The sequence below is a fragment of the Pseudophryne corroboree genome, chromosome 10 (genome assembly GCF_028390025.1).
Source record: "Pseudophryne corroboree isolate aPseCor3 chromosome 10, aPseCor3.hap2, whole genome shotgun sequence".
Lineage (NCBI taxonomy): Eukaryota > Metazoa > Chordata > Amphibia > Anura > Myobatrachidae > Pseudophryne > Pseudophryne corroboree.
The window spans coordinates 319840513-319853580 of NC_086453.1; the positions used below are offsets into that span (position 1 = coordinate 319840513).

The 13068-nt window shown below is 48.1% G+C and overlaps 1 protein-coding gene and 1 long non-coding RNA gene across 7 annotated transcripts in view; one reads left to right on the forward strand and one right to left on the reverse strand.

Moving 5' to 3' along the window:
* Positions 1 to 13068, forward strand: part of NECTIN1 (nectin cell adhesion molecule 1) — a 383707-nt gene that overhangs the window by 317839 nt on the left and 52800 nt on the right. Inside the window, exon 9 of one of the 4 annotated variants that reach the window (XM_063943512.1) lies at positions 8093 to 8273. The exons of the other annotated variants lie outside the window; for them this stretch is intronic. Within the exon in view, the coding sequence (XP_063799582.1) occupies positions 8093 to 8233 (141 nt within the window). The 3' untranslated portion in view covers positions 8234 to 8273. The remainder of the gene's footprint in view (positions 1 to 8092; positions 8274 to 13068) is intronic. 4 annotated transcript variants of the gene reach the window in all.
* The window catches only part of LOC134966624 (uncharacterized), a 355275-nt gene that overhangs the window by 133555 nt on the left and 208652 nt on the right, over positions 1 to 13068 (reverse strand). For 2 of the 3 annotated variants that reach the window (XR_010188679.1, XR_010188678.1), the window contains exons 2-4: positions 10499 to 10656; positions 9975 to 10082; positions 7749 to 7784 (exon numbers count right to left, since the gene is read on the reverse strand). The exons of the other annotated variant lie outside the window; for it this stretch is intronic. This is a non-coding gene — a long non-coding RNA (uncharacterized LOC134966624). The remainder of the gene's footprint in view (positions 1 to 7748; positions 7785 to 9974; positions 10083 to 10498; positions 10657 to 13068) is intronic. 3 annotated transcript variants of the gene reach the window in all.

Consider the following 13068-nt stretch of genomic DNA (forward strand, 5'->3'; position numbering starts at 1 on the left):
TACTTGGCGCAGTCGCACTGCGGACATTGCGCATGCGCATTAGCGACTAATCGCTCCGTTGCGAGAAAAAAATACAGAGCGAACAACTCGGAATGACCCCCCATGGTTTTTCCCAATTGCTAACAAACTTGCTACTGTGATCAACTCAGAATTATCCCCATAGGGGGTTGTTCAGAGTTGTTCGCAAACCAAAAAAGCACACTAATGGGCAAAACTATGCTGCACTGTAGGTGGGGCAGATGTAACATGTGCAAAGAGAGAAGGGCCCTACACACTTGGCGATGTGTGCGGCCGATCTGAACAATCTCGTTCAGTAATGAACGAGAAATTGTTCATATCTTTCAGTGTGTAGGCACCAACGATGAAGGATGCGCTGTTCATCGTTGGTGCCAGCTTGTTTGTGCCTGCAAGCTAATATGGACAATATCGCCCATATTAGTATGCAGGGCTATGGGGTAACTTCACTCCCCCCGTCACCACCGCCGTCGCCGTCGGGTCGGCGGTCATCCTAATCGTCTGTCGGGCACCTCAGCAAATGTGTAGGAGGCATTAGATGTAGGTGTTAGAAAAACGTTTTCAAACCAGCGCTCCAACACAGCAGTGCTGCACACTCCGCTGAAGTGGTCACCCCCACTTCCAAAGAAACGTTTAAACAATTCACAGAATGCAGATATGCGCACCCCGGGGTATTATGGGATAATTGTTCAAGTGTAGATTTTGTGAAGAACGTTCAATATGTTCAAATCCTTCCCTTTGAATCAGAACAGAGTTCCTCCTTTTTCCCTCAAAGAAACAGAAGTGAGGGAATATATAGTGAAGTACAGTTTTATTGTGGGTGTAAATAACATAGATAAATAATAATATACAATTCCACCAACTTGTAGTGGGGCAAATATGCGTACCAGAATACGTGGGGTCCCCAGCGATGGTTACCCTATAGCACTTGTGAGGTGGTAAACAGATACCTCCCGGGATCTCAGCACTGTTACTCCTCTAGCCGTGGTAATCCTGGGTACTCCCCCTCTTGCTGGATCTGTCGCAGTCTGTCCCACAGCACCAACACGTTTCTGCTCTCAAGGAGCCTTTCTCAAGGTGTCACCTTGTTGGGGACCCCACACAATCTGGTACGCATATTTGCCCCACTACAAGTTGGTGGAATTGTATATTATTGTTTATCTATGTTATTTACACCCACAATAAAACTGTACTTCACTATATATTCCCTCACTTCTGTTTCTTTGAGGGAAAAAGGAGGAACTCTGTTCTGATTCAAAGGGAAGGATTTGAACATATTGAACGTTCTTCACAAAATCTACACTTGAACAATTATCCCATAATACCCCGGGGTGCGCATATCTGCATTCTGTGAATTGATTAGATGTAGGTAGGGTGTGTTCAAACTGTCATCTAAATTGCAGTGTAAAAATAAAGCAGCCTGTAACGCCTCAGATGGCGTTAACCACTTTATGCCTATGGAGTCATTCTCATAGAAGAGGGATCTTATGATCCCTCTCATCCACTCTCTGACCAGCACTGGTAACTGACACTGTGCGCATTTGTAGTGACAGAAACTTAGGAGGAGTCTTTCGAAAATGTGAAAAACTTCTTCAGTATATATACGGGATGTAACTCGCAGAGACATCATTTCTTCCAACCGCTGTTCCTGCAAGTTAATTTTAGTACATTGGGGGTCATTCCGAGTTGTTCGCTCGGTAAATTTCTTCGCATCGCAGCGATTTTCCGCTTAGTGCGCATGCGCAATGTTCGCACTGCGACTGCGCCAAGTAAATTTGCTATGCAGTTAGGAATTTTACTCACGGTTTTTTCTTCGTTCTGGTGATCGTAATGTGATTGACAGGAAGTGGGTGTTTCTGGGCGGAAACTGTCCGTTTTATGGGTGTGTGTGAAAAAACGCTACCGTTTCTGGGAAAAACGCGGGAGTGGCTGGAGAAACGGAGGAGTGTCTGGGCGAACGCTGGGTGTGTTTGTGATGTCAAACCAGGAACGACAAGCACTGAACTGATCGCAGATGCCGAGTAAGTGTGGAGCTACTCAGAAACTGCACAGAGATGTCTTATCGCAATATTGCAAATCTTTTGTTCGCAATTTTGATAAGCTAAGATTCACTCCCAGTAGGCGGCGGCTTAGCGTGTGCAAAGCTGCTAAAAGCAGCTTGCGAGCGAACAACTCGGAATGACCACCATAGCTAGGTTAGTTTGAAAATGATAAAGTCTGTCACTGACGGGCAATATTAACAGCATTGTAGGCCCAAGAAACATCTGCGATGTGTGAAAACATATGACGTTACTGCTTCAGGATGAACTGTTGGATGCGTAGTATATGGATGAGTCAGACGCATTTCAATCGCACCTATAGTAGGGTTTGAAGAAACATAGAAGAAAATACCTTAAATCCTCTGAAAAATGATGGAGGCTTGCCGCATCACATATGTATCCTCCTATGTATTCAACAGTTCTCTGATATGTGCTGCGATGCTGCGGCACAGCAAGCCCCATAGGATTCTATGGGGCTACATTGTGCCCGCATGCATGAAGCTCCGGAAAGTGTAACTTTCCAGTGTTTATGCCAGGTAGCCAATGCCTTCATGAGAAGGCGATTGCTGCAGAAGTGTATGGCCTTATCAGGGCTGTAACTAGGGAGTGCAAGCGGTGGCGTTGCACAGAGCACAGGGCTTTGGGGGTGGCACCATCACTACCCCATGGTCCTTGCTTCTCTGCCTGGAATAGCACTCTGCAGAGCCACTGTACGGATTCGTTATGATATCCTGGCTGACGGGATGCCGGCAGTCAGAATACAGACGCATGGCATCCTGATAATAATCCTGGTAATAAATGGTTCTCTCTCTCCTACCCCCTAACCCTCCCTTTCCGCAGTCTAACCCTAACTACCCCTCTTAGTTCCCAACCCTCACCTCTCCCCAGTGGTGCCTAACCCTAACCTCCCCCACCCCCTCCCCGCAGCCTAACCCTAACCTACCCCTCCTCCCCGCAGCCTAACCCTAACCTCCCCACCCACCCCACTGCCTAACCCTAACCTCCCCACCCTCCCCGCAGCCTAACCCTAACCTCCCCCTCCTCGACGCAGCCTAACCCTAACCTCCCCACCCACCCCGCAGCCTAACCCTAACCTCCCCCTCCTCCCCGCAGCCTAACCCTAACCTCCCCAACCACCCCACTGCCTTAGGGTGCATACACACGGTGAGATTCGGACTTATCCGATTCTCACCGTGCGACAGGGGGCCGGGTCGGCACTTAGCCAGTATCGCAAGCACATAATGAGTGTGCTTGCGATGCTGGCTATGTGCGATTTTGGCTAAGTGTCAATCCTGACTATCTCTTCTATAGAGATAGTCAGGATTGACTTGCCTGCACAGCCTATTTTTTCTGCCGATGCCGACCGCGCGGGGCCGCGCATCGGCATCGGATCGGGATCGCAAGGTGACTGTCACCTTGCGATCTGCACTATCTTTTCATCCGAGTCTGACTATATAGTCAGAATCGAATGAAAAAATCTTACCGTGTGTACACACCTTAACCCTAACCTCCCCACCCTCCCCGCAGCCTAACCCTAACCTCCCCCTCCTCCCCGCAGCCTAACCCTAACCTCCCCACCCACCCCGCAGCCTAACCCTAACCTCCCCACCCACCCCGCAGCCTAACCCTAACCTCCCCACCCTCCCCGCAGCCTAACCCTAACCTCCCCACCCACCCCGCAGCCTAACCCTAACCTCCCCACCCACCCCGCAGCCTAACCCTAACCTCCTCACCCTCCCCGCAGCCTAACCCTTACCTCCCCGGGTGGTACATAAACATAACCTCTTCCCCAGACCCTAACTCTAACCCACCCGACTAACCCCTCCCCCTGGCCCTAACCCTAACCCGCCCAGAATGCCAACACCGAGACTCTGGTGTCGACATTCTGTGGCTGTCGATATTCCGATGTCAGCATTCTGACTGCTGGGATACAGACAGCTAGCTTCTTGACGTCATCCCCCCTGTACTGCCACTCAGACCATCTTCAGGACGCTCCGGGCAGTATTGGACTTCCCATTGCTGGTGGTCCACCCGCCTCTGCATGACATCATGCACTTAGGAGGTGCACTGCCGCCCTGTTACACCGCTGGGGCTTATTACATGAAAATCCATGGAGAGCGATCCAAAGAATCCCTCTTCACAGCTTACGGCTGGCGCATGCACTGAACGAAGGCCGAACATGCGCATATACAGTAGGGGGTTATTTAGATGTGGAAGCAAACCAAAAAAGCAAGCAACTGGGCAAAACCATGTGCACTGCAGGTGGGGCAGATGCAACATGTGCACAGGGAGTAAGATTTGGGTGAGGTGTGCCTAAACTGAAATATAAATTGCAGTGTAAAAATAAAGCTGCGTAACATTTGTGGGCTACATGCAAAAGCAGCCAGTATTTACCCTGCACAGAAACAATATAAATGTATTTCCTGCCCTTGCATTGCAAAATGGTTTGTTCCAGATACAGATTTACTTGCTTTTTCTGGCTTGCGTCCAAATCTGAATCAGGCCCATAGAAGTTTATACATTCCCGGGACAGCTCTCTATTGGAAGGGCTGTCCCAACAAAGAAGGTTTTCCTGCATACTGCCGACAATAAATGACAGCATGCAAACAATTATAAGGGGAGCATATTGCAATATATTTGTGATAATGGGGGTAATTCCAAGTTGATCACAGCAGGAATTTTGTTAGCAGTTGGGCAAAACCATGTGCACTGCAGGGGAGGCAGATATAACATGTGCAGAGAGAGTTAGATTTGGGTGGGTTATATTGTTTCTGTGCAGGGTAAATACTGGCTGCTTTATTTTTACACTGCAATTTAGATTGCAGATTGAACACACCCCACCCAAATCTAACTCTCTCTGCACATGTTATATCTGCCCCCCTGCAGTGCACAAGGTTTTGCCCAACTGCTAACAAAATTCCTGCTGCGATCAACTCAGAATTACCCCCAAAGTTGGGTGGAGCATACATGCACCTATTTCCCAGCCTATCATTTGTACCTAATCTAGGGCTGGTGCTAGTGTGCAAACCATGCATACGTATAGGGGACAGGTGCCCCAGATGCGTAGAAATCTGCACACAGGTGATATACACATTTCTTCTCATACATCCAATTACAGTCCAGCTCAGCATCAAGCCCTACATCTTCTACATGAAGCTTTATGCATATTTAATGTGCTTGGTTCTTCTACTTTAATATGTAATACATTCCACAGAACACAAACATGCAACATAAATGGAACATTATAATGGACATTAAAGTCGACAATAAAATAGCACAATTATTTACAAACATTCTGCAAGATGTGATTTATGGACAAGCGTCTGATCTTAATTAGGCCTCTGTCTTACGTGGCGTGTGATAACGGGGGTATGTGGTCCTGCACATCTGTCACATCTATGACACATACACTTAAAACATGTGAGTTGAAAATAACTGTGATTTTATTTACAGCGCATATGAAGTGGCAGATAACCGGTATTTGTAATGTTTCCTTGCAAGTCCCATTCAGGTTAAGGCAAGGCTATTGTGACTTTGGGGCTCATTCTGCGTTGGGCATACACTAATTTGCTTAGCATAAGATCCATACATTTACATGTAGAAAAGCTGACATTCCTATGGAGATAGAGAACTTGTCCCACCTTATGCTTAGAGAGATGGAACGGGGTTCAGGAGTGTGCAACTGCTGACTGAGGGGGGAATTCAGCATGAATCGTATATCTGCGGAAAAAAATTGCACATCTACGATCCAATACTCTGACATGCGGGGAGACGCTCAGCATAGGGCAAAACCGCCCAGCATGCCGGATCCGGCCCTCCCCCAAGAAACATGCGAAACCATCGCACAGCAGCAATGCTTTCGTATGTTTAGGGTAGCCCTCTGCCGACGCAGCCTAGTTGCGAAGGCAGACAACTACCCGCCATGCTTCGGGTTGCAGTGGCTGTATGTGATGTCACGCAGCCACCACAGCTCGCCCTGCGAATGGTCTGGGCACGCCTCCATTGTCCGGACTCTGCACTTCCCATGCCGAGTCAATGCCCCCTAAATGCAGACGCGACGCCCCCTTCCGCCCCGCGAAAGCCTCTGCCTGTCAATCAGGCAGAGGCTTTCGCAGATACGAGATGGCATAGTATCTCATAGTGTGCGTACGCACAGTGCGGCTGCTGTTCGTGCGCACACTTAAAAAGGTCCCAGCATGCGAACGCTGCCGCAGCAGCATTCCATGCTGAATCGGCCCCACGTTCGGTATGGTGCTGCTTGTGTATTTCCAAACCGTCAATTTGCTGGCGGGTGCATGATGGTTGGTGCACATAAACACTGCCGAATAGAACCAGTACTAGCTAGACACCCGTGATTGCGGATCCAACTCTGAAACTTTCTGCATTACTCACGCCGCCACTATATATTTTTGTTGGTGTTTAGCATCATTTTTAGAATTTGCAATTCTATTTGTTTTAGAATTCTTTTTGTTTTTCTACTTTCATTTGCTCACAAGAAAAAAACACACAACATACCTGGGGGTATATTTACTAAAATTCGTATTTGTGCCGATTTGGTTGTGGTTCTCCAAGTACCAGCTTGCGGGGGAGGCTTGCTGGAAATTGTAGTACTGCTACTAAAAACAATATTCTCATTTTTACAAAAGGCTATCAGCCCCCCATCCGCCGCCATTGGATGGGGGGGACAGCCTCGGGCTTCACCCCTGGCCCTTGGGTGGCTGGAGGGGGGGACCCCTTGAATCAAGGGGTTCCCACTCCTCCAGGGTACCCCGGCCAGGGGTGACTAGTTGGGTATGTAATGCCAGGGCCGCAGGGACCAATATAAATGTGTCCCCCGGCTGTGGCATTATGTACCTGGCTAGTGGAGCCCGGTGCTGGTTTCAAAAATACGGGGGACCCCTACACTTTTTGTCCCCCGTATTTTTGAAACCAGGACCAGGTGCAGAGCCCGGTGCTAGTTTATGAAATATGGGGGAATCCCGGTCATTTTCCCCCACATATTTTGTGAACCAGGACCGGCTCAAAGAGCCCGAGGCTGGTTTTGCTTAGGAGGGGGGACCCCACGCATTTTTTTTTAAACAAAATTAACACTTTCCCACCCCTTCCCACTGATAAACATGCACGGATCTCACGGATCCGTGCATGCCTATCAGAACTCGGTAAAATAAAGCAGGTCTATTTTAAAACTGCTTTTTTTTACGATTTGTATTTATTCACAGCAGTGTTTGGCTATTGCCGGCAGTGTTTGTGAAATACAAATTTTAGTAAATGACGAGTTCTATAAAATAACAGACGTATTTGACCGATGGTGTTTTCATTCGTAAAATTTTCTTGGACTTCCAAAAAAATACGAATGCCCTCATCACTGCCGAGATTTGTGCTTAGTAAATTCCCGAGATGACACTTTGAAGAAAAAACGCAAATACGGTCAAAATCGGGAGCTTAGTAAATTTCCCCCCTGGTTTATGATACAGATTATTTTTAATATTTAAATCAAACCTCATTGTGAGTGCATTTTATCAAAATAAATGTTGGCAAACTTTTGTACATATGCACGACATAAACCTGGCCCGTAGGCTACAGCTGTAGACCTGTATGCATCTAGCGATGCCTCTTGTTTCAGCATAGTGGCGTACATATACACTATTATGTTTTTCTATGTATATGCTGCAAATTCAGCATGAGCCCATTTACCTTTGCGAAGATGCAGAAAGATGCTTCTAAAATAACCTGCCAAACAAGAACAAATAATTTGCCGTGTGTTCAGGATTAGGACTTACACTCTTATACTCTACACTCTATAACTAACTATTACTAATAGAATGCTGAAAATATTTTTTGTTACATGATTTGTCCTGCATTTGTTTTTATTATTTTTCTATTGCTTTCTTCCTCTGATGTCACTTTACCCTTATTTCTTTTATATCCTTGTTACTGCCTTCTAGCTTCTTTTACCTTCCTACCCTTTCCCATTCTCCTAACAACTGTCCCTCACTCCTCCACCTCTCTGTCTGACTCTCTGCTGCTCTGATCTGCAGAGTTCTGGTCAAACGGACCTATATGTCCAGTATGCTGAGCTGGATACTTCTGCCCTGGCGTCACCTCCCGCCCCTGGGAGCTCCATTCACGCCAGCGGAGACCCTGTCGAGTATGCAACTATCCAGCCTCACTTACGCTAAAGCATGCAACCTAGGCCTTTTCCCTCAGCCTAGCCTCAAGGTACTCTGCTCCCACTGCTCCTTAACAATCAGTATTGATCAGCACATCACTGTGACGCCACATCTCTCCCACCCATTCCCAGTTATGCTCCCATCCTTCTGGTTATGTCCTGCATGATCCATTCTACATGCTTGTGTCCTTCTTAGCACGTCACCAACAACATTTCACTAACGTAGTCTCACTCTATATCCATACCCTCCAACATTTTACATATGAAAACCGGTACAAATTAGGAAAGGAGGCATGGCCACGGATAAAAGGGACGTGGTCACGTCCCCTTTCTTATACTTTCAGTGTTGATTTGGAGAGTCGAAAATCGATACAAAGCCCTATATGGCAGGTACAGACCATAAAAAAGGTACAGTTGGAGGGTATGTATATCATCAGCGCCATTTGTGTAATCATTTGTTGTCATGACAGTAGGTGTTTTGCAAGCACTTGGAAGGAACCATTCTCATTGTCATTGGATTGAAAGCGATGACGGAATTGTTATACAAATGTTGATGTACAGTAATGCCTACTTTGCACCTAATGGTAGTTGAATGTCAATTAACATTGAACTGAAGCAAGTTCTAGACTCTAAAGGTAAGTTTGCAATAGAATGGATCTCCTGACTTCTTGTGATAAAGCTCTTTTTTAGTGGAATAAATTAACTGTCCAGAATTTGTGAAACCACATGGAGTTATATATAGTTCTATTGCCAGCTTCTATCAAGGAAACAAATGGATCATTATCGGGGACTGCAAAATCAGCATAAAGAGGGATGCTGCCAGTATACAGTAGACTTTGGGTCAGTGGATCATGGACTCTACCTTGCTTGTTGCTGGATCCTTTGTGCCACTCGAGCCAGCAGAGGTTGTAACCAGAATCAGATTAAAAATAGGGCAGATGGGATGACAGCTCCAGGCCAACACATAAAAATAGGCCCATCATTGTCATGATGAGAAGTTGATGATCAGCTGCAGGCTCGCCAAATGGCCAGCCAAAAATCTTATAAACTTGTATTTCTGTTTTCCTGAAACAATGATGCCATGTTTCTGCTTTTACATATTTGGGAGAGACTGGTGCTGATAATGTGGTGGTGGGGGGGGAGGGAGGGGGGTAATATGTGTGCCGGATCCCTGACCCCTGGGATCAGCAGCGATGTGTGTATCACAGCCGCCGACGTTCCCCGTGGAGTCAGGATGCAGCACTCAGCTTGTCCTTCCTGTATAGGCCCACCACCGTCTCCCATTGGCTAGTTTCACAGGTGTCTGGGGGGCGGGCTTATACAGAAAGGACATGCAGAGTTCTGTGTCCTGAGTGCAGTGGCAGCAGTGATACACACAGCGCTGGTTATTCTGGGAGCCAGTATATACTGATATATTCACAACCATCTGACCCACAATTAGTCGCAATCATGTTTTGTTTGTCGTGGACAGTGTACTCAACGGCTGTGCACAGGAACACGCGTACACACCTGCATCTATAGGAATGCATTGGTGCGTACACACCCACGACTATTCACGAGCCCATGAAAATAGTGCCCTTCTGCCACATCTTCGTACCATCTAAAGCTTATTCCTCACAATACTCCTGTTTTTGCCTCGTATCACTCAGTGGACATTCTCTACAGTTTCCAACCCGGAACTGGTCATTCCCAGTATCCCTACAGTCTAATTCTGCTCAGTTACCATGAATAAATATATGAAAAGGACCTACCTTCCTCCTCCTTGTTTCCTGCATTCCGGAGCTCTTGCTCCTTCGGTTGGTCTGAGTCCAACGGATTCACAAAAACAGCTTGTCATGACAACATCCATGATGGAGACACTGGGGTGAGGCAATGGGAGAAAAGCAGAGGGTGACACTGAGGATACTTAGTGGATGACAGGACAGCTAGAGGGGGACACTGGGGACATGTAGTGGGTGACAGGGAGAGAGGGTGACATTGGGGTGAGGCAATGGGAGATAGACAGAGGGGCACACTAGGGACGTAGTGGATGACAGGCATAGAGAGACACTAGTGACACGTAATGGGTGACATGGAGGAGGGTTGGTGGTGCCGCAGATGGGAGTTTGGAATTGTGAGGGGAGAGTGGGGCCTGTGTGGGCAGCAGGTAAAACAGTAGTGAGAACGCTCCTAATGAAAAAGCTGAGAGAAGACCACACCATATCATTACTGTGGAACACTGACCGACATTGGGAAAAGCCGGCATGAAGCAGAGAGTTGGGTAAGTGGGACAAACCTTGGCTGCGGGCGGCTACTCTCTCCAGTACCACCAGCAGGCTCAGTTCCACCGACACCTTGCCCTGCAGACGCTCTGAGTCCGGGCCCCTCAGCAGCTCTTTCAGTGTGCGCTTAGCTCCATCCATCACCTCCACGGGTCCACACAGCTACGGCATCCTGCAAACAGAATCTGTCAGACGAGTCGCACAAGCGCAGGGGCAGCTGGGAGGAGTACAGATGGCATCTGCGGAGTAGTAACTCGCCAGCTTTCTGCGATCCTTAGTGGACCCGCTTCACCGCGGCCATGGCACTGGCATATGTAATAGGCTAACGCTGATGGGGTTCAGTATGATATACCGATGGACGGGATGCCAGCTGTCGGTATACCGAGTCGACTTGGGCATCCCATCCATCAGAATCCCGACAGCCCCCATTCAGCCCCCTAACCCTCATCTTTTCCCTACCCTAACCCTCCCTTGTAGGTGCCTAACCCTAACCCTCCCTCTCCGGCTGCCTAAACCTAACCCTCCCCGCTAGGTGCCTAACTCTAACCTCCCCTTCTAAGTGCCTAACACTAACACTCCCTCACTGGTCACTAACCCTAACCATTCCGTGCCTAACTCCCTTTCTCCTGCCTAAACCTAACACCCCCCCCTCCCGTGGCAGTACGACGGCGCATCCCGCTGTCAGGACGATCGGGATGCTGTCTGTCAGTATTTTGATGCCTATCCCGTTTGGCGTTGGTGCATTGACGCTGGGATTGTGTCCTCCCTCGGATTTCCGGCGTCGGTATATCGACCTCCGGGATCCCGTTCGTCGAGAAGCTAACTGCTTCTTTGCTGGTGGGTACCTGACATTAGGGTGTGTCTGTGCACACATACATATACCTACACATAGATCATATACACTTACATATAAACAAAAATATAACACACACACACACACACACACACACACACACACACACACACACACACACACACACACACACTGTAGAACACATACTGTATATATACACACACATACATATACACATACAGTATATAGAATGAGTCTACTACGCTTGCCTGGCTGTCGGGATCCCGGCGCCCAGCATACCGGCGCCGGGATCCCGACCGCCGGAATGCCGGCGGCGGGGCCAGCATAAAAGAGCCCCTTGTGAGCTCGCTGCACTCGCCACGCTGCGGCCGCGCTATTTATTCTCCCTCCAGGGGGCTCGTGGACACCCCAAGAGGGAAAATAGTTGTCAGTATCCCGGCGCCGGTATGCTGAGTGCCGGTATCCCCACAGCTGGGAAATTGAGTGCCACCCTATAGAACACATACACATACAGTATATACAAACACACACAGAATACATACATAGGCACATATATAGAGTATACACACAAACACACTGAAACCTGGAGGATGGAGCCTCGGATGCTGCAGGAGCAGATCACTGTGGCAGTGCTGGGGGTTGCACAGGACAGGCAGGGCCCTGGGCACTTTCATCATTAGGCTCTGCCCTCTCATGGCTATATGCCGCGATACACGGGTCGGTGGAGGAGGGGGCGGAGCCAATAGAAGGGGGCTTAAATTACTGGCTGCCGGAACCAACCAACAGAAAAAAAATACATTTGGTCCGTGGTGGGGGAAAGTCACGGCGGGTCACTCCATTGCCCACCGCCTAGCTGAGCCGGTTCTAGCATGCCCCTAGGCACAGCAAGTGCCCTAGGCAATTGGCTATAGCTAGGGCCGGCTCTGCACTCGGTAGTCCCGTATCAGGCCCCTTGGGACCCACCGAGACCTAGGCAACTGCTTAGGTTGCCAAACGGTAAATCTGCCTCTGACCACCACTGGTCTTTAATTTGGTCTTGGTAGTGACACACAGCCCTCCCCACCATTTAACCAATCACTGGCTGCAATCTATGGTAACCATTAAAAGGAAGAAGCACGGGTAAAACCAATCACCTGCAATTGTTTGTTGGGACCACTGTGACTGGCAGGATAAATGGCGTAAATGCCAGAGAGGGAGAAAATGTATTATTCATTAACAGTTTCTTATATAGCGCAGCATATTCCATTGCGTTTACAATTGGAACAACAGTAATAGAACAAAACTGGGTAATAACAGACAGTCATAGAGGTAGGAAGGCCCTGCTCGCAAGCTTACAATCTATAGGGAAATGGGCATTGATACACAAGACACAAGGATGCTATTTACTGCATAATGGTCCATGTGTAATGGACTATATGATATGGTCACACAGCAATGTTGGCCAAGGGTGAGGAAGATGTGGAATTGCAGAAAGACAAAATATGCGAGATTATGGGTGGACTGTACAGAGGGAATGTAATTAGATAGGGAGGCATTGAAGGGTGTGTGGGTGGTCCAGAATTTGATAATCTTGCCTGAAGAGGGGAGTTTTCAGGGAACACTTGAAGGTTTGGAGACATGGGGGGGATTGTAATAGGGTGTGAGATTCTTACACTTTCCCCTAGAAGTGAGTCTTATTGTGCGTGGGAGGGCATTCCACAGAGGAAAAAGTCCTGTAATGTACATTATAACATTGCTAATGTGGAGAACCAAGGAAGGCTTCAGTCCAGC